At 35.2% G+C, this 24,247-nt stretch overlaps 2 protein-coding genes across 6 annotated transcripts; one reads left to right on the plus strand and one right to left on the minus strand.

Moving 5' to 3' along the window:
* The first annotated feature begins 3,119 nt into the window (after positions 1 to 3,119).
* On the plus strand, positions 3,120 to 12,922 carry LOC140814604 (uncharacterized). 5 transcript variants are annotated; one of them, XM_073173638.1, is made up of 7 exons: positions 3,870 to 4,002; positions 10,255 to 10,331; positions 10,839 to 10,875; positions 11,239 to 11,312; positions 11,399 to 11,492; positions 11,632 to 11,714; positions 12,388 to 12,922. In XM_073173638.1, the coding sequence occupies exons 2-7, from the start codon at positions 10,260 to 10,262 to the stop codon at positions 12,562 to 12,564; spliced, it is 537 nt and encodes a 178-aa protein (XP_073029739.1). In that variant the 5' UTR covers positions 3,870 to 4,002; positions 10,255 to 10,259; the 3' UTR covers positions 12,565 to 12,922. The 5 variants fall into 5 exon arrangements, with proteins under 5 accessions (XP_073029736.1, XP_073029735.1, XP_073029739.1 ...); XM_073173639.1 differs by lacking the exon at positions 3,870 to 4,002 and adding an exon at positions 9,865 to 9,988; XM_073173637.1 differs by lacking the exon at positions 3,870 to 4,002 and adding an exon at positions 9,873 to 10,020 and having other exon boundaries at positions 12,388 to 12,921.
* Positions 4,400 to 6,024, minus strand: LOC140814605 (uncharacterized). Its single transcript, XM_073173640.1, has 2 exons — positions 5,798 to 6,024; positions 4,400 to 5,713 (listed from the first exon to the last, which is right to left on the minus strand). The coding sequence occupies exon 2, from the start codon at positions 5,530 to 5,532 to the stop codon at positions 4,990 to 4,992; it is 543 nt and encodes a 180-aa protein (XP_073029741.1). The 5' UTR covers positions 5,533 to 5,713; positions 5,798 to 6,024; the 3' UTR covers positions 4,400 to 4,989.
* Positions 12,923 to 24,247: the final 11,325 nt, after the last annotated feature.

Raw genomic sequence — 24,247 nt, forward strand, 5'->3', positions numbered from 1 at the left:
TCCCCTAACGGTTATCCCATTACCCATTACTCATATAACTTCTCCAGCCCAGGCACTGGAGCTTTTGCCTTCCCAGGATTAGAACTCAAGACCTCCTGGACTTATATAGATCTTGGCATCAATCCTGGTACCAGTTGAGCTACTATACTGATGTGTTTCATGATTCTATGTTGAGGAAGTATGAACCAGATCCATCACATGTACTTGCACCTGATGAGGTTGAACTTGATCCTTCACTTTCCTATGTCGAACAACCTGTTCGAATTATGGATCGAAAAGAGAAGATATTGCGTAACAAATCGATTCCTTTAGTTCGAGTACAATGGACACAACATCGTGTGGAAGAGTCAACGTGGGAATTGGAGAGTAAGATGCGAGAATCATATCCACACTTGTTTGATTCTCTTCCATCTGTTCCATTGTATTCAATGTAATGCTCCATTTACTGATTTCAGTTTTGATATGTAATATAACTGGTGACCTATTATATGTTTGCCAATGTTATGTATATAGAAATGTTTGAGATTTCGAGGACGAAATCTTTTAAGTTGGGGAGAAATGTGAGACCCCGAGACTAAAATAGCTTTGATGGTATTTTGATAAATAAGTTGAAAAATATCCCATTTATTTTGATGGCATTTTCGTAAATAAGTTGAAAATAATGAATTAATTTTAAGGGCAAAATAGTAATTATGTTATGGTTTTTAACATAATTGTCTAAGTATTAGCCCAAATGATTTGATATTTGGATATAAAGTAGAAAACTCAAAGATATAGAAGTTTCATGTTTTGAGTTTTGAAAAATTTGATCGTTTGACTGATCCAAAGGGATGTACCGATGTTAAAATGTTAAATAGTATATATTATAATGTAATATAATATAATATTAAAAAAGAGGATAGCAACTCACGAGAACGTGAGTTTTAGAAAGAGAACAGAGAAGAAAATGGGAGAAGAGAGAAGAGATAATAGAATTTTTGATTTTTTTTTCGATCGTCCGATTTATCGGTTTATTCAATCGACGAACCGATTTCAGTTCTGGGATCGTTGACACGAGGTCTTCGATTTGAGATATAAATTTTATATTTTTGGTGATGTTTGAAATTCGTCAATTTTTGGAATAAATCCGATAAATTGTTAAATAATACAGAAACTGAAGATTGTTGAATATTGTATGATTTTAACGAAAAATGGATGATTATAGTGATGTTATTTTGAATTATTCTCAATTTATTATAATTAGAAAATTTTAGTTGTTGGATTGAGATTGAAGAATTATTTGTCGGTTATATATGCGGTAGAATAACTGACGAGAAATTAAGTTTTGAAGTCGGAATTGAATTATGCGATGATTTGATTTTGATATGAATTTTCGAAGTTTCAAAAGATATTTGAAACTTATATTATTGAATTTGAATGATATTGTTGATTGAAATGAATGTGTTATTAGTGTAAATAGAATTTCTACACTGAAATCTTAAAGCTACATCAATTGGAAACGAAGAATTGAGGTATGTTGCGACCGAGTAACATACGACATGTATCTGTATCATATGATATATGTTTGATTGATTTGATTGAGAATATGTGTCTATATGCCTTATGTGATGACTTTATGTGGTATACATGACATTGTGATTGGAATATCGATGTATAAAATAAGTATTTTGTTAACACACATCGTTTGGTGCATACATCGATATATGACATGCACGTTGAGCTATGATCCTTGGATACCCTGATATGATTTGATTTGATTCTAAGGTTTGTGAACACGATGCTATGTTTGGTATTACATGACCCTTACAGTATAGTCATTGTGGCCCTGATGATTGATTGAGATTTTGGATTTGATGGCGCTTTGTCGACGCTATCATACGAGTATCCCCGATTGAGGCCGGTGTGCCAGCTCAAGCATTGATTTGATAGCGATTCGAATGATTCTGACATGTGCTCAGTGGATGGGCATTTGACCTGATACCTCCACGACATACATGCATTGCATATCATATATCATTTTTTAGATATCTGTGGTATATATGATGGTTGTTCCATACGGAGCTTTGCTCACCCCCAAGGGGGCTGTTGTTGTCTTTGTGTGTGGACAATGTCAGGTACTCCAGGATATCAGGAGGCCGGAGAGGGTACTTCTGGAGGGAGTCATGGTTGATTTGAGGTTTCGTGGTCTTTCCCAGTACATACATATACATATACATATACATTTATATATATATATATATATATGTATCTATATATCGGGGTATGTCCCGAGGATATGAGTTTGTTTGTATGTATTTGATCTGGATTATGTGTGGGCTTGGTTTATATTGTGATGTGTTGAGACGAGACTATATTATATACTATTTTAGTATTATAATTACAGTTGACACATTTTTGGCTCATTGTAAAGAAAATTTTAAACTCGTTTTCCGCTGTATTTAATTAAACTCTAATCAGATTGCATTGTAATAACGATTAGGAGTTAAGGGCCCCACAGATTCCTTGAACTATTGCCTCATCATACCACATTATATATCTTTACCCAAGCCGAAATATTGTTAGTTGATGACTTGACAAACAGAAAGAATACAAATTGTAGCAATAGTGGCAGAATGTAAAGTTAAGACAACAATTATTAATTAACTTTGCTACATTACTTTGCTACATTTAAATCATGGTCGGAATACACATAATATATTTTGCTTAAGTTGAAATAGAAATAAATAAATTAAGTAGATAGAACAATGGAAATAATAAATTTGCAAATCCATGCTAAGGTAGAGTTTATTAATGTATTACAAAGAATTTTAAAAACCTGAGGTTTTTGCTATTTATGGACAATATTTGTCGGATTGCTGCCTCCATCATACACGTTCTCCATGTATGAATCTTCAGATTTAAATACATACACAACAAAGATTCAAATATGTCAGAAAGTAAAGATGCAAATGTGGCATATAAAAGTTCATATTTTGACATCAGAACTCTGCTAGAACTTGAAACATTTGAGTTTAAAATCTACCAACCAGAATGTAAATTTTTCTGTAAAAATTATAATACAACGTTGTCTAAGAAGCGCTAATATAATGATTTAGTGAATCTGTTAAGAATATGTGAGAGATTAGATAATAAGATCTTGAAGCTCTTAAAAAACATATTATCTCACCTGCAAGATCAAAAGGAACAAACGAATTTGATATGACCACTAATATAAAGAAACATAATAAATCATAGACCATAAACTAATTCATTGTTAAAAGCATATCAGATGAAGATGGAGGCGAATAGACCATAAACTAATTCATTGTAATAAGTAAACCATGGTTCATCAAATCTAACTAAAATAATATAATGCAACTCCTGAGCAAGCAGATGCAGTTGGAATGAATGCATAGAAGGTGAAAACAACATCTATTAAATGAACATCGCCAGAATTGGAAAAACCTAATGAATCTGTATCATGTAAGATCTCCAATCAGCTTAAATGAGCAGCTGTACTTGCTAAATTTTGCAATATTTATATCTATGTTTTGTTCAAATTCTGAGTGGTGGTGACATTTTTCTGCGTATGTTCTAGAATTTACTTACAAATATAGGTGCATGACACTTTTAGAATATCAAATCTGTTGATTTATATTGTTCGGTTATTTTTCTCTTTGTAGAACGTTGCTATTGGCGACGGTTTGAAAATACCGTCGCTAATAGCGACGGTCATGTTTGTCGTAAACCGTCGCTATTAGCGACGGTCTAACTCAATACTATCGCAAATAGAGACGGAGATACTAAAACCGTCACTATCATATATATATATACCGACGTTCGCGAATATTTTCGTAAGCGATTTTCGTCTTTCTTCACTGTTAGTAGCGAAATTCTATCAATTTTTTCGAAGTTTCGGTTTTTTTACTTTGTACTAATAGTTTTTCATATTAATTTTGTAGATTTGCTCGTAGGTGCGATTTTCCAGCGTCACGTGGATCTGCATAGCTTCGCGCACGACAGGTTTTTAAAGTGTTTTCTTTACAGAAAATTTAATATTTAATTTTAATTTTTGCGTAGGAGTTGATTTATGAATTTTAACGTAGTGGTTGATTAAAAACCGTCGCTTCATTAAGCTACGGTTTTCTCAAAAACCTTCGCTTAATATAGCAACGGTCTTGTCAAAAACCGTCGCTTAATATATCGACGGTTTGTATGTAAACCGTCGCTTAATATAGCGACGCTTTGTATGTAAATCGTCGCTTAAATTAGGGACGATTTTTGAGAAACCGTCGCTCATTTGTAACGGTTTTTGAGAAAATTGTCGCTGATAGAAGGCGACGCGACCTCTGGTTACGAACCACCAAACAGTCGCTAAATTTGCATGCATCTGGTTTACGAATGTTGGTTTTTCGGACGTTACACTTAGGGGTGGGCACGGGTCGGATTTTTCGGGTTTCGGGTAGTTCGGATCGGGTACCAGATTTTTTCGGGTAGCATTTTTATTACCCGAACCCGATCCGATTCTGGACTCTACCAGCCTTTTCGGGTACCCGATAAGTTCGGGTTCGGGTAAGGGTAACGGTCGGGTAAGTGGTTTTTTTTTTTGACAAAGTAACATTTTATCATTTTATCATTTTGTGCCTACCAAATAATATATGACGAGAAAATAGGCTTATCAAAATAATATTGTCTCGTGAATGTCTACAAAAGTTACACCATAGTTGTCAAGGGGCTAGGCGACGTCAAGGCGACGAGCCACTGCCTAGCGCCCGAACGCCTAGGCGACAAAAGGCGATCGCCTAGCCACGAGGCGATAATTTAGAGAGAATGTATTATATATTTATGTTCTACTAAAAATAACTATTAATAATAATGAACTTTATGAAAACCTAAATATATAAAGTTTCAAGTAACAAAAAACAAAAATATCTCAATATTATCGATAAATCAACACATTCAAATCTTATGCTAGACAATTTAATTTTTCCAAAACAATTTAGACTCAGATCAATCACTTTCTAATTCAATCATTTCATCCACATCACCATCCTCCACATTTTCATCAATGTCTGAATAATCATCTTTCAACACATCATCATTAAACTCTCCCTCGTCAGTAGGTTCTTCATCTACATCCATTGGTGATTGTAGAGCATGAGTAGTTTGGCTTGTCACCCGACCTCTTCGTCTTCCCCTACCTTTGCCTCTAGAAGTTGAAGCTCCCCTATAAATAGGGTTCGAGGTCCGTTGTTGTTTAGTATGTCTGGTTTCTTCTTCTACTCCAGCAGCCTCTGGTACAACGTTCCATGTCAAAGTATCATCATCATCATCAAAAACAGGTTCCTCTCCAGCTTCCATCATTCCAATCAACCACTCATTATTACAATCATCAATATTCCTCAAAACTATAGGATCTTTTTTATCCTTCTTAGTCGCACGAGCCTTGAGTGTTTGATTGTACTTCACATAGACCAAATCTCTTAGTTTCTTGTGATCTAGTATATTCCTTTTCTTTGAATGTATCTGTGACACGAATGACGAAACCATCATAAACTATAAATTGAAAAGAAAAGTGAAAGAAGTCATGGAATACCGTAATAGTATTTACTCACATTCTCAAATATGCTCCAATTCCTTTCACAACCCGAAGCACTACATGTGAGGCTAAGAACTTTGATAGCAAGTTCTTTCAAATTTGGAGTACCATTGCCAAACATTTTCCACCAATCCGCTGAAAAAAAAATGTATCTCATCATTTTCATTTGATATTTAAGTATTTAACTATTTAACTTCTTGCAAAAAAAAAAACACATACCAGGCGCCATTGGTTGGTCTTTATTATTCCTTGCTCTAATGGCAAATTCGTTGCCGAACAATGACTTCGAGTTCTTATATACCGGCAACTCCTCCATAATAATCTTATTCCTCACGTCATGGCTTGGAATCAATCTTTGTATGCATGCAAACAACCCATTTGTGACTTCTGCATCCGTCTCAACTTTCGGATTGTGATAGTAAAAATATGGGTTTAAGTAGTATCCTGCCGCGTGAGCAAAAGAAACAATTCTCAACTCCTTTGATAACAACAGAGAGAAATATAAAAAAGTGTTAGAATTTATTGATGCTAGATGGGATAATCAGCTTCATCATCCTTTGCATGCGGCATGATACTACTTAAACCCATATTTTTACTATCACAATCCGAAAGTTGAGACGGATGCAGAAGTCACAAATGGGTTGTTTGCATGCATACAAAGATTGATTCCAAGCCATGACGTGAGAGATAAGATTATTATGTAGGAGTTGCCGGTATATAAAAACTCGGAGTCATTGTTCGGCAACGAATTTGCCATTAGAGCAAGGAATAATAAAGACCAACCAATGGCGTCTGGTATGTGTTTTTTTTTTTTTGCAAGAAGTTAATAGTTAAATACTTAAATATCAAATGAAATTGATGAGATACATTTTTTTTTTCAGCGGATTGGTGGAAAATGTTTGGCAATGGTACTTCAAATTTGAAAGAATTTGCTATCAAAGTTCTTAGCCTCACATGTAGTGCTTCGGGTTGTGAAAGGAATTGGAGCATATTTGAGCATGTGAGTAAATACTATTACGGTATTCCATGACTTCTTTCACTTTTCTTTTCAATTTATAGTTTATGATGGTTTCGTCATTCGTGTCTCAGATACATTCAAAGAAAAGGAATATACTAGATCACAAGAAACTAAGAGATTTGGTATATGTGAAGTACAATCAAACACTCAAGGCTCGTGCGGCTAAGAAGGATAAAAAAGATCCTATAGTTTTGTGGAATATTGATGATTGTAATAACGAGTGGTTGATTGGAATGATGGAAGCTGGAGAGGAACCTGTTTTTGATGATGATGATGATACTTTGACATGGAATGTTGTAGCAGAGGCTGCTGGAGTAGAAGAAGAAACCAGACATACTAGACAACAACGGACCTCGAACCCTATTTATAGGGGAGCTTCAACTTCTAGAGGCAAAGGTAGGGGAGGACGAAGAGGTCAGGTGACAAGCCAAACTACTCATGCTCTACAATCACCAATGGATGTAGATGAAGAATCTACTGACGAGGGAGAGTTTGATGATGATGTGTTGAAAGATGATTATTCAGACATTGATGAAAATGTGGAGGATGGGGATGAAATGATTGAATTAGAAAGTGATTGATCTGAGTCTAGATTGTTTTGGAAAAATTAAATTGTCTAGCATAAGATTTGAATGTGTTGATTTATCGACAATATTGAGATATTTTTGTTTTTTGTTACTTGAAGCTTTATATATTTAGGTTTTCATATAGTTCATTATTATTAATAGTTGATTTTTAGTAGAACATAACTATATAATACATTTTCTCTATATTATCGCCTCGTGGCTAGGCGATCGCCTTTTGTCGCCTAGGCGTTCGGGCGTTAGGCAGTGGCTCGTCGCCTAGCGCCTTGACAACTATGGATCAGCTTTAATCTCTTTAGAACAATATTTGCATATACCTTTTTGAACATTCTCATTTTCACAAAAAAACCTTTCAAAGTGTTCCCACCATTGTGACCTAGACACAACCGTCCGAGTACGTTTTTTGGAATCACATAATTTATCATCCTTCTCATCAATCTTATCATCAATGTTCATACTAACCTCTTTGTATAAGTCACTTTGTGGTTGTATGTTTGGCGAAGAAAGAGTTTCAGATATTCTACCAAATTCCATGTATTGATAATTGATTAGTAGAATATTTGCACTTTCTGGTTCCGGATTGTAGCCCACAAGATTCAATACATTGCTACATCAAACAAAAAAAATCAAATTGTCAGTGACTACAATGAGTAATGACAGCAACACAATGACATCAAGACAGAAAACATGCTACTGGACAAGAAACAAGAAAACATGCTACTGGACAAGAAACAAGAAAACATGAATTTGAAGAATCTATTATTATTAATTTATTATGGGTGGTGTGTGAAAACACTGAAAAGTTATCATCCTTACATTTTTTAGTTTTCTGAATTTAAGCAACGTTGCACTCTCAAGTGCAACTCCGCAGCAGCATTATTTATCCTTATTGTGAATCTTAGCCACATTACTTATCAGCATAAATGTATGATACAGGCTGTGAATCTGTGAATCTTAGCCATATGACTCATAATACTGAAAAATCTATCTGTATTATTACCATTCTAGGGAAAAATTGTGAATCTTAGCCACAATACTTATCCTTACATCTATTAGTTCTCATCGCCTAGTGTCCCTAGCTGCTACCAATTTCTCTCTGCTGATGATTTTTTGCATCCTGTCTTTTCCCCCCATTCACGAACCCTCAAGTGCAACTTCGCAGCAGCAATCAAGAAATGCACATAGTATATATTATATATATTATTCTCAAATAAATCCAAAATGCGATTGTTTTCACTTTTCAGCATAAATGTGTGATACATGCAATTCAACAAACACATAGTGAACAAGATTTGAGCGATACCAGCAACTGTAAAACACCGACTGAAGCCAAGATTCGAGCAAATCCAATGTCGATTTCAATAGGTCTCCAAGAAATAGCGATGTCATTCGAATTGGTTATCCGAAACTCCTAGGACTGCCGCTCACTGACCCTCGTTCTAACTTCTAAGTAGAAGTCTTGCGGTGCTTTGCTCTTTGAATTTTGGAATGAGAATCGTAGAAGTATAAGCCCATATTGAGGTGTTTTCCAATTTATTAGCCCATATGTTTTTTTAAGCCCATATCGTAGAAGTACAAGTCCATATGAAGTATAATGAGATTCGTAGAAGTATAAGTCTTCCGGTCATTATAAGCCCATATGTATTTTTTTAAAAACAATCGGGTACCCGATCGGGTAATTCGGGTACCAACTCAATATCCGAACCCGATCCGACTAAATATAGTCGGGTTCGGGCATTATTTTACCCGAAAATTGCACCCGATCGGGTTTCGGGTCGGGTATTTACCCTATTTTACTCGAAAATTGCACCCGATCGGGTTTCGGATCAGGTGGAACCCGAAAAACCCGACCCGATTGCCCACCCCTAGTACACTATCTTCTTACAAATATCAACATATTTTGATCATAAAGTTAACTTACAATCAAAGAATTGATCCCTTCTAAGTTTTGTGGAGAAGTAAATTTGCAAAAAAAAAAAGTTATTAATTGTCAAAATTTATAATTAAATAGTGTTATAATAAAAAATTGTGTTGAGTCAATCAGATTTGGGTGGAGTAACATTAGACTAGACCCAAACCTCGCCCCTCAACCCAAACATCAAGCCCTCGATCCACACGTGGGTCGAGCTCTTTTTTTGGCTCGACCCAGGTGTGAAGAGCTCGACCCACCTGGGTCGTGCTCATGACCAAGGTGTTAAGTTGCTACCCAAAAAGTTCAATTTAGGTCACGGTGTGTGCGTGTGTCCAAATCGATGATGGGGAACTGCTAGAACAAGAAATTAACAAATATATCTACAACACCCTAATTAAATTTATGAGTCGAGATCGATCCAACAAAAAATATAGTGGTAAAATTCAAAATAATAAGTTGATTTCTTACCAATACGTGATTCTATTGTTGGATTTTTTCTCAACCAATATCTCGTAGACTCATTGTTACAATCTACAGCGAGAAACCAAAAAAAATTGAAATGATGCAAAGAAGGATATGAGAATAACGATAACAAAAAATTAGGAAGATTGGAAAGAAGTGGCGGTGAGACGTGGGTCAGGTTAGATCGTATAAGTTTTAATTAAAATGAAAATTTAAATACACTCATAAAAAAAATTAAATTTTAAATAAGTATAAATAAAAGACAAAAAATAAATTACATCCCACGCTTTTTTTTAATAAACAATTCCACGAGTCCCGATTTCTGTCATTTTCTCTCAAAGTTCAAACTCTCTACACCGTATAAAATTATATATCAGGTGATTTTTTGAAGTGGGGGAAGGAATTCGAGTCATAAAATCGGGATTTTGATCTTTGTAGGTGTCAAATTCCGAGGATATCATTCGAAGTAAAACTATTTTGTGTTCAATCCTTTTTATTTTAAGCCATTATTGTTCTAGGTTGTGTTCCTGTTTTAAGCATTTTATGGTGACGAATTTGCATAGATCTTAGCCCTATCTGGCTGTAGTTTACGGAATTGCTTTTTGTAGAATTTTGGTAAAAAATTTGGAAGATAGTTCGTCTATACCTCGTTTTGTGTGCTGGGTTGGTTAATGTTGATATATTTCCATATATTTTACAGAACACATGTTTACGAATGATCAGAGACAAAAAGAGCGCGCTGGAAAATATGGAAGCTCCAGGGTGCAATTCCTTCAGGTGAAACCATTTACATGTCGTGCAGAGTATCATGGCTTTGTTTAGTTTTTATTTTGAGAATTTTGGGTCAAGTTTTGCGGGAAAAAACAAAGATTTTGTTTTAATAACTAGGTTGATAAAATTATTTGGGATACAATATAATATAATAATTAAACGTGTTTGAGAAATGATGATAAGTTTAATTGAAAGCAATGATCATGTTTTGAAATGCGAAAAGCCCGGAAGTTTTGTTTACGGGGAAGAGAATAATAAAAACGAATAATAGTTTTTGCTTTTATTTTGGTATTGAGAAATTGTTTCCGGAAAATGAAAATGAGCAATGTTTTACCTTTCCTAAAAGCTTTAATCTTTGGCTCTTTAATGAATCATTTCAACTATATGTCGGACATTTGTGAAATATGGATGGAGTTGTGAAAAAATGGTACCTTTTTAGGTACTGATTATTGAATGGTTTCTGGTACTCAAACCTTTTGAGTTGTTAATGCATGCTCAATTTGAATTTTTTAGGAGCTGGTTTGTCAGTTTCAGAATGCATCTGATGAAGGTAGAGGGCCCAAGTTTCATTCTAGTAATCACTATATGTTATTCAATCTATATAGTTTTCTTCAGTATGAAAATGGGTGTTAAAGTGGAACTTTGACACAAAAGTTGGGTTGGCATTGTCTGTCAAAATTGAGCATATAAAATTGACTGCAATATACTCAACTTTTTGATAGTACACTAGATTCGGAGTGATGGGGTGTGGTAGTTGTTGCTTCTAGGATCATGATCTTGTGCCTCCTAATAGCACTTTGATACTTTGATGATTGGATGTGTTTCAACAGTACTAATTATAGCCTTATTTTTTCCCTAGTCACTTTTTTAATACGATATCATTTATGGTCATTTAACTTTTTGATGATTGCAGAAACGAAAGAGAAAATCGTTGCTAATTTGGCAAATTTTGCATATGATCCATACAATTACACCTTTCTACGTCAGGTTTCAAATTTTTATGTTCAATGGCTAAGTTGACTCCAACATGTGTTATATGACACGCTAATTTTGATTTTATGTGATCTAAGCAGCTGAATGTTATTGAACTTTTCTTGGACTGCTTAACAGAGCCCAATGAGAGGCTTGTGGAGTTTGGTGTTGGAGGAATCTGCAATGCTTGTGCAGGTAGAACATTAAAACGATAAATTACCTATCTAAGGGGAAAGTTCGATGCTTCTCTCCTTTTCCACTATTGATTGTTCAGATTTCTAAGTTTTTTCTAAGTTTACATGCTTAAATTTTTACTATTATCGCCAATGTGCAGATCCAACAAATGCTGCAGTTGTCATTCAGTGTGGTGGGATTCCTCTTGTCATCCAATGCTTGTCAAGCCCCGTTGGAAACACGGTAAAGAACGAAAATTTGTGTCACTAGTCATTTGCATCATTCATTTGTTGTCTCAAACCACTTGTAACTTTAGATCCAAATCTCAGAAGGGAAAAGATTGTCTCGGCATCCTCCTTGTGTGTGATGTTCTGTTTAATTACATTTAACAGGCGATGCTTTACAAAATGTGCTTTGTTGTAGCGTCAACTGGTCCATCGACTTGGTCACTTGAGTAATAGTAGAAAATATAAATTTTGAAACCCACACCATGAGTCATTTGGCAAATTGTTTTTAAATGAACTGTATCTGTTTGTTTAGCTGATAACCTATAGTTGTGATTGTAGAATGTAGACTTTAGTCAGCTTTGTCTGAAAGGCTTCAATGAAAGACTATTGGTTTGCATCATCATGGCATTGATGAAAAGCACAACACTCACCTTTTCGTCCATGCATTTTGTAGATGCCTCTAATGCTGTGCTATTTTCTAAAATAACATATATATTTCTAATAAGTAGTTCTTGAAAGTAAGATGAGAGATCTTCTTTAGTGCCAGAATATTTTTCTGGATTTAATTCAACTTTGGTTACGATTAATGAACCAAAATTTACTACTCCATTTTCTTCTGAGACTCCCGGAGCTTTCGTCTCTAGCTTACTTTACCTCAATGGTTCAAATTCTAAACGTTTACTTTGCAGGTCAGTTATGCTCTTGGGGCACTGTATTATCTCTGTAATCCTTCTACAGAGGAAGAGATTTTGAAACCTGAGGTGGTAGAGGTCATTGAAAAGTTTGCTGGCGCTGGTGCGGTCAGTGTGAGCTTACGTAATCTGGCTCGGGCTTTCTTGGATAAGCATGTAACTAAACTTGACTGAGTGAGATGCAGGAATCTCTGGGATATGCAAGTGAACTTTTTTCGAGTGACTCAATTTAGGACCCTAGTGTTGGGAGGCCAACCGTTCGACCACTCAATTTAGGACCCAAGTGTTGGGAGGCCAACCGTTCGACCACTTAATATAGCGACGGTTTACATATAGCGACAGTTTGTATGTAAACCGTCGCTTATAGAAGGCAACGCGACATCCGGTTACGGATCACCAAACCGTCGCCTAACCTTTTAGGCGACGGTTAAAACCGTCGCTAGCCTCTTTTTTTTTTTGTAGTGAGAAAATTCGATGAGTATACATTCAAAATATGTAAAACGGTATCTGGATGAGTGGATTTGAGATGATTTGATTTCAAATCCATATTTTGAATTCATCATATTCGTTTGGTTGAAAATTAGGATGCAGGACTTGAAATCTTTTTTTTTTTGTACAATATATTTTTTTCCTTCAATTTTAATCTCTCTCCATAACTATATAAAACTCAAATATCATGGTTTGAAATCTATTTTAGATTCAGTGAACGGAGATAGGATAAATATTAAAGAGTGTGTTTTTCGTGAGACAAATTCACATATTTATATTTGTGAGACTGAATGACTGATCGAGTCCATAAGTCGAGTGAAAGTAATGTTTTTTACGAGTCGGGTTAGATAGGGGTTTTTGTGAATATAATATTTATCAAATTATTATAAAATTGATCTATGAGACGGTCTTATAGAAGTTTTTGTGAATATTAATATCCGTCAAATTTTAAAGAGATTTGGAAGTAAAATTAAATATATATTTTTAAGAAAAATAACATATTTAACTTTAAAAATGTTCTCGTTTGATTAAACGATTTAGCACTAGGGCCTGCTAGCGAGCAGCATTGAATATTTTTTATAATTCTATTTGTGGTTCCAACGTTTTATCATAACAGCATTCTTACTTTGAGAGAGTAGATTGTCAATGCTCCGAAAATATCAGGTAGAAAGTTTTTAGAGAGCTTATAACATATAAAACAAGTTGTTACTTGTTTTAGAGCTTATAGAAGCTGTTTAGAAGGAAATAAATGGATCTACGTAATTTTTTTTTTCACATCGATGATTGTTGCAACTTCAGTTTAATTTTTAAAATATAAAATTATGGTTATTCTTATGTTCATACATATATAGATCAAGTGTTTGTCGTTTTACCGAAAGTTATAATTGATGATAATTATACAATTAAAATCTTTTAAATCACACTGCTGAAGAACCATATTTTAATTGTTCTACTCAGCTGAGACAATTTTTGCACTTAACTATCTTCCTCCCAGTAATTGTACTATTTGCGATCAATAGGTATCGAACCCGTGACTTTGGTTCTAATACCAATTGTATGACCGATTGATTGTCGTCTTACCAAAAAAATATAATTAATGGTAATTATGCAACTCCAATATTTTAAATTGTATAATAGATCAAACACTACATTTCGATTATTTACCAAACATGAAAAATTATTGCACCCAATACATAATTTATTACGTTTCATTACAATTATAAAGTTGGGTATAGTATCTTGTGATTTAACCCAAAAAAATAAAAATAAAAATAATCATCAGTTCCAAATCGTTCATCTAATCCAATAAAGAATGTATTAATAAAAAAATATTTTTTGATAAACGGCCGCGAAAGTTTAAAAATTTTAGTTTCCACATTCAAAATATTTCTTAGGTGTCGTATGATTTATAACAAGTATAGGGTGTTTAGTTAATTTACATTTGGGTATCTAACGTTTAGACACCAAATCAATCCAGGATTAGTGAAGTTTGTCTTTCTTGTAAATCCTTACGAACGTGATAGGATCGATTAAGGTAGTTGAAGTGTTAAGAAAGGAGGGTTGAATAAAAACTTCATATTTTTGTATTATTTTCTAATATGTGAATCAGTTCTTTGAGGAACTGATCCTAGAATCTTGTTTGTCGATATAGATAAGTCAACTGATAGTAGTGCAGAATAAGACTAAAATATAGATTGAATACTTAGTGTAAACTGAAATGGTAACTGAAATGAACACGAAAGTTTTTATAGATGTTCAAAGACTTCAAATACTCCTACGTCGCCTATTCCATCACAAGGATATGATTTCATTAAAATACATTGATATATTACAACAGATTGTAATAATTCACTTTAGTTGGTCTTACACACTGCCAAACTAAAACTCTTAGTATAACAACTCTTATGCATTTTGTAAAGGCCCGTATTTCGTATTCATAATTTTGCGGAATTATTAAAAATTTTCTAAATAAATAATTATCTTGTCTCATTTAATTAAAATAAACATGTAAATAATTTTAACTTTAAAATAATAGCGGAAGCAAATATTGTTTTCAACCAACAATTTAAAAATAATTCAACGTAACATCAACTTAAAAATAATCCAACGTATTAAAACTGAGTTTGAATAATAAAAGGTGCATAAATTAAATCATGAGGTCCTCGGGTTTACTACTGCTGTCCCAAGATCGCTCACTGGTCTCCGCCCGCGGTATCGACCTCGTCAATACCTACAACAATCAAGTCTAGTGAGTCTAAAGACTCAACATGTATATATCGTGAATAACAAGTAAATATAACATAAAATCGCATGCATCATAAAAATAAAGTATCGTAGAGCGTACGGTGAAAATCGTATCATGAATAATTATAACTACGTGCATATCTGAAAATTCATACGTAAAAGCTTTGCTCAATAGAGCTCTGTCATAACATATCATAATTTTTCTGGTAGAGATAATTTTTCTAAGCAAGTGGCCCATAACATAGCGTAAGCGCCTGATCAGACTAAACCACAGTATAATGGGCGGTAGAGATCAATCACAGCCCTTGGACTGGATGTCCGTACCCATACGTAATCATAAACCGGTCGTAAGTCACCGGGCGGAGAGGTCCTCGGTTGCGCCTACCGACTTCCAAACCTATAAGCATAAGGTGGCCACAAGACATATAGCATATATCTCAAAAATAAACATTTTATATTTTTATGCACGTAATATAATTATAATCTTATTTTTACCGGATGAGTTGGATCGCTCTCAGGCTCGCTGCAACATAATTCTAATATGTGACACATGCAAATAATTTTAACTTGACAAAAACTTAACCACTAAACCAAAAACGAGACGATTAGGACCAACAACTTCATTTTTAATCACGGCTTCGTACCAACCCAAACCAACATTAAACCGACGTTTAACCATGATTAAAAATACCCCAAACATACTGAAAAACATTCATAAGAATTGCAAAACACGAAAATAGGTGAAAGAAATCCAAAAACATAAAACACTCTTTCGAGAGTCATTTTGGCACCTTTCACCGTAAATTCTCGTACGACCTCTAAACTTGACCAAATCACAAACGGCCAAAAACATGACCTTCCTAACTCATTGAGGTACTGTCCAGTCCAATGCCATGGGCTAAAAGCCAACCAAGAACTCAAACCACCTCCTAAACCGCGACGCAAAGTTGCTGTTAAAAAGGCAGCAATGACAGCTTGTGTCTTTTGTAGTGAAAATCCTGAATTTTATGACTATGGGCTTGAACCACCGCCCAAGAACTCTTACCAACATCCTAAGTCATGGCTTGGACCATGGTTAAGGGCCAAAGGCCAACCACAAACCGAGCCAACACCTAGGACAATCAAAGCTCAAAACCGAGAGCCCCTTTCTGTAGTTTGTGATGTATTGCATTGTTTTGTTGTCTTGTACCGTTCCAATGGCCATTTGAGCGACCATGGCTCGATCTAGACATGATGGAGTGTTTTATGAACCATGGCTATAGGCTAGGAGCCAACCACAATTCATCCAACACACAAAAACCGAACCCACACTCACACAGAAACTGAAAAGGAAAACCGAGTGACTCTTGCATTGTTGATGTAAAAATCTGATGGATTCCTGGACCAAGCTTGTAAATACCGATTTTGTCACACCCTAGACATGTTAAGGGAGGGTTCTAACCATGGCTACAGTCCCTAGGACAGTCAAGGTTCGAACACTCCACTTAAACAACTCAATGGCAGAAACCGTGTCTCATTCTGCACTCAAGTAAGAAGTTGCTGTCATTTCTGCATTTGTGTGTATATGGATGGAAACTAATGAACCAATAACTTCCTAAGACACTCTAAAGCATGCCTAGAAGCATCCCTGAGAGCCTGGAACCGCACCACTCCATGTAATCAACAAAAACCACCAAACCCGTGAAGCACAAACCATTGGCCGAGTAATCTGTACAGATTTTCAGTACTTGCTGTCAAAAATTTCGAGTTGTTGCTTGCATAATGAATATATAATGCTTTAAAAATATCTATAGGACTTGATTGAAGAGCAAAGGAAGTAACATATACATGCCTGGAATTTGTTTTTGACAAAAACAAATCAAAACGACATTACGACGCGACAGGAACCGAGTTGGATTTCTCTTCTTGTTTTCTGCTGAATTCTCACGCCTCTAAGCTAATGTTTTCTGATGTAATTCGAAGGTAATGGTGTGGAGGTGCTAGACAATGGAGATGGCTGTTATAGGAGATGTTAAAGGTGTCTTGAAGTGCATTTAGTGGAGAGTTACAAGTGCAAGAGTTGAATGGGTTTGAATTCTTTCCTTCACTCCTTATTGCCGATTCCTTTGCTCTTATTCTTGCTGCTACTCACGATTTCAATAGCTTACTACCTGATGTATTTCAAAAATGAAAGTGTGGGTTTATTAGGCAATGAAGAGGAGTGTTATTGGAGGTGTTAAAGTAGCCATAATATGCATTAAGGTGGGAGGTTACATTGCATGGCATGCTTGATTTAAAATTTAAGTATTTAAATGTTATGTTAATTTCTTAAATATATTATGCCTAGATTAATTTATCCTCATTTGTTTACATATTTTAAATTAAGCTTTAATTAAATATTGAATCTAAAAGAATTTATTTACCAACTTAGCTCTAATTAATTAAATAAATTCTAAGACATTTTATTTCTTTAAATTAAATTATTCCTTGCCTTAAATTAAATTTAGGAATATTTTCTTATTATTAATTTTATCTCAAATATCCAACTCCGGTCCGGCCTCGCGTATTTAACTGAAAAGATAAAACTAAACTTTTACATTTAAAATAAATAGTTATGACTTGTCAAATATCAAAATGAATTAGACCCTTCATATATATATATATATATATATATATATATATATGTATATATATATATATAAGTATAAATCATTTTTAAATTTAAATAGTAATAATTATGCATGGCTTATACGTAGTCTGATTTTCGGGTCGTTACACAGTTATTAACTGAAACACTCTAAATTGGTAGCATGAATGCTACTGATAAATACAATGAATATAAAGCATGAGTGTGAGATATGTAACTTGATAAAATACTCGTGAAAGATATCACAACTAATTGAATGTTGTAGCTTGATTGCTTCGTGTGTGTTCACTTGTACTCACTAGCTTTCTTCAACTTATTCGATCAGCTATATATAGTCTTCGATTCCAACGGTCGTATTAAATGCATTTAATGAATATTTAATGACAAATATCTGTTGAATCTTCGTGTAGTTACTTGATCTGATAGAAGTACGAGGTATTCAGACTGTTCTATTCTAATTCAACTGTTCTGCTTTGGTATGACGTGTCAGTCTGTCTGCTGATACTTCAATTGATGACGTGGTCAACTGATTAGCCGATCAGTTCAGCTGAACATTATCAGTTGTCACTGATGTCCTATCAGTTACGAATACTTCAATTGATAAAGTTTTTCCATCTCAGCTAGAACGAGGATTTCAGTTACGATTACACGTGAAACATCTACTACTAGCAATTTTTTTTTTGCAAGCTAATTTCGAAAATGCTCATACATATGCATGCAAATGAAAAAAGACCACCATGCGTATTAAAAGTTACTCAATCACTGAATAAAAATACTGCAGTTAAATAAAAATCTAAATATCATCAAAATCCCTAGACTACAGATATAAAAGAACTTCAATGCAATAAATGGAATCTTGTAAAATTCTCAACATGTACAAAGATGCAAACGCAGAAATATAATGTATCACCCCTGACTCATAAATATAAAGTACGGAAAAATGCAAGGTCCTCGGGTCAACATGCACACACACAACTCCGCCTATTCATTCTTTGGTGCCTCCAGTCTTCACATCATTATGCTGACCTGCATCATTCACACCTAGTGAGTCTAAAAAATAAACACACCTGAATTGTTATAACAAGTACATATACATAACATGCAACAATGAAAAGTACTGTAATTAATATACATTTCATGGTCTTAAAAGCATGAACTTAAACATATCCATAACATATGTGGGGATCCGCACGATAATTCATTTCTTAATCGTCTTTGGGAATAAATGAATCAATTAAATAAACTTGGGTCTAAATAATTTTTTTAAAAATACAAATGCGGAACATAATAACATCAATCTGATATAAACAACATAAAAGTACAAGTCTTGTATAATTATATTAAAATCAAACTAGGGTTCACCTACTATATATGAAGTGCTGAATCCTGTTATACTTTTGGGTCCGGATCTCCACGCTAAAATGTAATCTCTCATCCTCGTCTTGTCCTTGATCCTGTCCCACCTATTGTCATGCACACATACAAACACAACAACAGCCGGATAACTCCGGTGAGAATATAATCCCAGTATAAATAATGTATACATGCAATCATATAAAATCATATAAGAGATGACATATCAATCATCAATAACATGTATCAATCTGAAACATTAAATGATATAAAACTGTAAATCAAACTCATATCTCTGACTCGACTCTGATCTAGTCTAGTCTAGGTATCCCGGTTCTCGGACGTTGGCACATATATCGAATCTGTGAGAACCCGGGATTTTACGATCCAAAGCAAATCAAATTTTCAGAAAATTTAACTCGATGAAGTATCTTCAAAGCTCGGGAGTGAGCTCAACGGGAGGCTAAGCTGCGAATAACCATATCCATCGAGGAGTTGTCACGAGAGGAGTAAAACCCCAGCTCAAGGACTCGATCCTTCAGCTCGAAGAAGCTCGACCAAGTTTGTCTTAACAAGACCACAAAAGGAAGCTAAAGGATGAGCTAAAGATTGGGACAAATTAAGTATGAAAGAAATGACTTTTGAATAAACCCATAAAGGAGCTAAGGAATTAAGCTAAGGGTTAGGACAAATTCATGGTGTAAGAAATAACCCTTGAGATGTTCAAGGTGACTCTTGGGGATGACCACACCATTATTTCATTTCTTGTGCTCCAAGGGGTCGGCTAAGGGGAGCCAAAGGGACAAAAATTTGTTTATAAATACAAGGTTCCATGCTATACAAAGTGCACACTAAAAAGATCCCAAATTCTCCAAGATTTCGGCTTCCCCTCATCCTTCAAAAGTTTCGGCCAAGCTAGCAAGGAAGAACCCAAGATTTTACGATCCAAAGCAAATCAAATTTTCAGCAAATTTAACTCGATGAAGTATCTTCAAAGATCGGGAGTGAGCTCAGCGGGAGGCTAAGCTGCGAATAACCATATCCATCGAAGAGTTGTCACGAGAGGAGTAAAACCCCAGCTCAAGGACTCGATCCTTCAGCTAGAAGAAGCTCAACTAAGCTTGTCTTAACAAGAACACAAAGGAAGCTAAAGGATGAGCTAAAGGTTTGGACAAATTAAGTATGCAAGAAATGACTTTTGAATAAACCCATAAAGTAGCTAAGGGATTAAGCTAAGGGTTAGGACAAATTCATGGTGTAAGAAATAACCCTTGAGATGTTCAAGGTGACTCTTGGGGATGACCACACCATTATTGCATTTCTTGTGCTCCAAGGGGTCGGCCAAGGGGAGCCAAAGGGACACAAATTTGTCTATAAATACAAGGTTCCATGCTATACAAAGTGCACACTAAAAAGCTCCCAAATTCTCCAAGATTTCGGCTTCCCCTCATCCTTCACAAGTTTCGGCCAAGCTAGCAAGGAAGAAAGGAAGGTCCGTGCAATCCAGTGCATAAATCTTACGTCGAAGTGCTGTTTGATTGAAGCTTGCATTTGCTAAAGTCACGTCAAAGTGCTGCCCGATTTTCAACAAGAAACTTCCTTCAAGATACTGTAAGTGGGCTTTCGTTAAATAATTTGTTGTATTTTGAAACTTTGATATAAATAATGAGACATGCATGTTGGTGTGTCCCTTTTTCGAAAATATTGGTGTGATCTGTTTAAAATTTCGATCGATTATGTGTGCTCTTCTATACTTCGAAATCTTTGGTTCCCCTGTGTCTGTAAGAAAATTCTGAAATCTGAAACTCTGAAAAGTTCTGTCTGAATCCTGTTACACTGTTACGATTCGAATTTGAAATGGGACGAGAATGGTAGTCCTGTTCTGGCCCCCCATTGGTGGGTATAAAACCATGTTCTGTTCTGGCCCCCATTGGTGGGTATAAAACCATGTTGTGGCCTCACCCCTTAGAGGACTAACATATTGGAGACAATTTGACCATGGAAATGAGATGAGTAACAGTGTTATGTCTGTTCTGATATGTTCTGTTCTGAATTGATTTAATCTATTTATGAATTGTTCTGAATCATCTGATGAATTCTGTCATTTATTCTATTTGTCTCTGTCCTGATAAGCTAAGAATATTAAGTTTTGAAAGTCTATTAAAAGAACGTTTTAAGAAAAACTAAGTTCTATATGTATCTTTGGAATCGATCGACCCCCACTTGCTGAGTGTTTCCCAAAACACTCACCCCTTACAAATTTCAGATGAAAATGAGGAGCAACTGAATGAGGAAGAGCAAGATGCTTTCTGGGGTTGGTGAATCGAAGATCAAGATCAGAACTCAAGATTTTGCTTTCTTTTCGTTTCCGCTATTTGAAACTCTGATGTATTTCTAATTCTATTGTTAATGTAAAGACAATGTTCAGATTTCTCGCAAATCAAAATCTAAAATATGAAAATCTTTGGAATTTCTTCCTGGGAGCTTCGGTCCTTTCTTCTGATTTCGTGAAGGAAATGAAAAGTTGCATTTTATATATGCATGGTGAAGTACATGTGGCTCTTCCTTCACTCAGCACGTCTCGCGCATATGCGCGACCTCCCTCGGCGCATATGCACGAGACCTACTGGTCTCGGCACTTGTCTTCTCGGCAGCTCGTGCATATGCACGCACACCCTTCGCGCATATGCGCGAGGTTCTCTGCCCATCTCGCGCATATGCGCAAGGAGTTCTGTCCTCGCACATATCTCGTGTCTCCTCTCGTCTTTCCCGGTCTGATCCTTTCCGTCTATAATCACATCAATTATTAATAAATCATTTCAGATTACAATAACAAAATTCTCGGGCATTACAACATATCTCATCATATCGGCATATACGTGTTCATTTTCTTTATTTGAATTCAGATCATTAGTTGTGACTTTCATATCAGCTCTAGTCGATGGATACATCTTCGTATATTCGCGATACCCTGCGGCGGGGATGTAAAATCTACTGATTTTAAAAGTGCATAAATATTTTTTTAAAGCTCCCATTTTCAAAATAACATTTAAATATTTTGCATGCATACAACCCTACCTAAAAATATACCATTTAAAATTAATCGTAAATATTTGACAGTAAAAATATAGCAGTTTAATATATTGCCAACTCGGCTCACGATCATGCATAAATAAAATAAACGAGTAAATCCTGAAAATCAACAGCGTATCATAAAAATGTGTAAACTGCTCTAGTCTACTCAAAGCTCATAAAATCATGATGTGCGGAAAACATGTGGTCCTTGGGTCATGTCACCCCACCAGGTCTGCCTATTCAGAGTTTGGCACCTCCAGTCCTCTCAATGTCAAGCTCACCAGCACCACACACGCCTAATGAGTTTAAAGACTCAACACACCTGTACCAGAAGTAACAAGTACATATACATATAACACACCAGTGAAAAATATCATACAACATATCCTTCATGAACTTTAAAAGATTAAGGTAAACGTGTCATATGCAATCGTGACCTGTCAAAACAGTTAATCATTTATCATTGTTCATCATTCATAATTAATCATTTATCATTCATCATTTAGCAAATTCAATGCATTAGAGGTGACTATCGTACATCATCATTTACAATGGATCTATCATACACAGAACCGCGGTATCCGGCGGCTGTTGGACATCAGTGACAGGATTTTCCATCCACTGTGCCTAGGCCTCATCATCAGCATTTACATATACATCTTAAATATTTACATATACTTCGATAGCAAAAACTAATTCTCATCATTCAAAACATCATCATTTACATCACTTGTAAAAATCATGCACAAATGCAATTTTCTTTAAATTTAAGCATGCAACGTATATTTTCATAAAATCTTAAAAATCGTGAATCATGATATGCATAAACATTTAAAATATCATGAATTGGTGATCAGGGCGTTGCCAAGGCCAAAATCTAACCCCTGGAAACTCAAAAATTAACGTTTTGTCCCTAGACGTAAAATTCCACGTTTTTGACATTTTCTTAATCCATTGACTCTAACATGTCCCAAATAATTATTTAAGCCTACAAGAATTTTCCCAAATTTTTGTTTGACTTAAATCGATGAATTTTAAATTAATATTTAAATATAACATATTAATGCGTTTTAATCTCTAATTAAACCAAACCTTAGCATAAAATTCCCAAATTAAAAACTTAGACTTCTAATAATTATTTGAGATAAAATATAATTTTCCATAATTTTATTATGCTTAAATCTAGGTGTTCCAATTAATTCTTTAATTAACGTTTCGTACAACGATTAAATCCCGGATAAATCCAAAACTAATTATTTTTATCTGAAGCTTACCAAACTCTTAAAAATGTTCCAAAACATATTTATAATTATTCCTAGACGTAAACTCGAGCCCATTTAATAAATTAACCGAGTTGTTTAAAACTTGAACCGGGGTCCCGGTTTTAACCCAAATAGAACCGAAACTTAACAAAAACTTCCCCAACTTTTTACCACACTTAATAACCTCATTTACAGCCTATAAACTTCAAGATCTAACCCCAAGCTCCTCGGCTAACCATCATCATGGCTGTACAAATTTCAGCCAACACCTCTCCCAAACAACCCTTGGTGCATCTTTCCCAATAGCTTCGATCCTAGCCTTTAACCGAAGGAACCAGCTACTAACCAAGATCAACTAGACCACACTCAGATCTCTCTGGAATCACGAGGCTCAGAACTGCGGCTCCATGCACCCCATAGCCACACACACGATCGCTAGCACGCCTGAGGCTCGACCGAGACCCTCTCGCTCACCCTCAACCAAGCGGCTTCTACCTTACTCTTAGCCATGCTCGAACCATCTCAGACCATGGTTCAGACCCCTTAGGACCTGTTACCGAGCTTAGGACGCCCCTTGCACAGCCGAGCTGTAGCGTACCGTATTTTTACCGTTCAAAATTTGCGGAAAAATTTAAAATTTTCTTAAACATAACATAGCCTTCAAAGTTTGCCATAAAATATCTCAATCAAGTCCCCCATAAGACATGGTTGCTCAAAATAACTTCAATAAAATTTGCTCACAAAAGGTTTGCTCAAAGTGTTTCCCTCAAAACATGAAATCAGAGTAAATTAACATTTGCATAAAAAC

Source organism: Primulina eburnea, chromosome 15, assembly GCF_022965805.1.
Source record: "Primulina eburnea isolate SZY01 chromosome 15, ASM2296580v1, whole genome shotgun sequence".
In the NCBI taxonomy this organism is placed as follows: domain Eukaryota; kingdom Viridiplantae; phylum Streptophyta; class Magnoliopsida; order Lamiales; family Gesneriaceae; genus Primulina; species Primulina eburnea.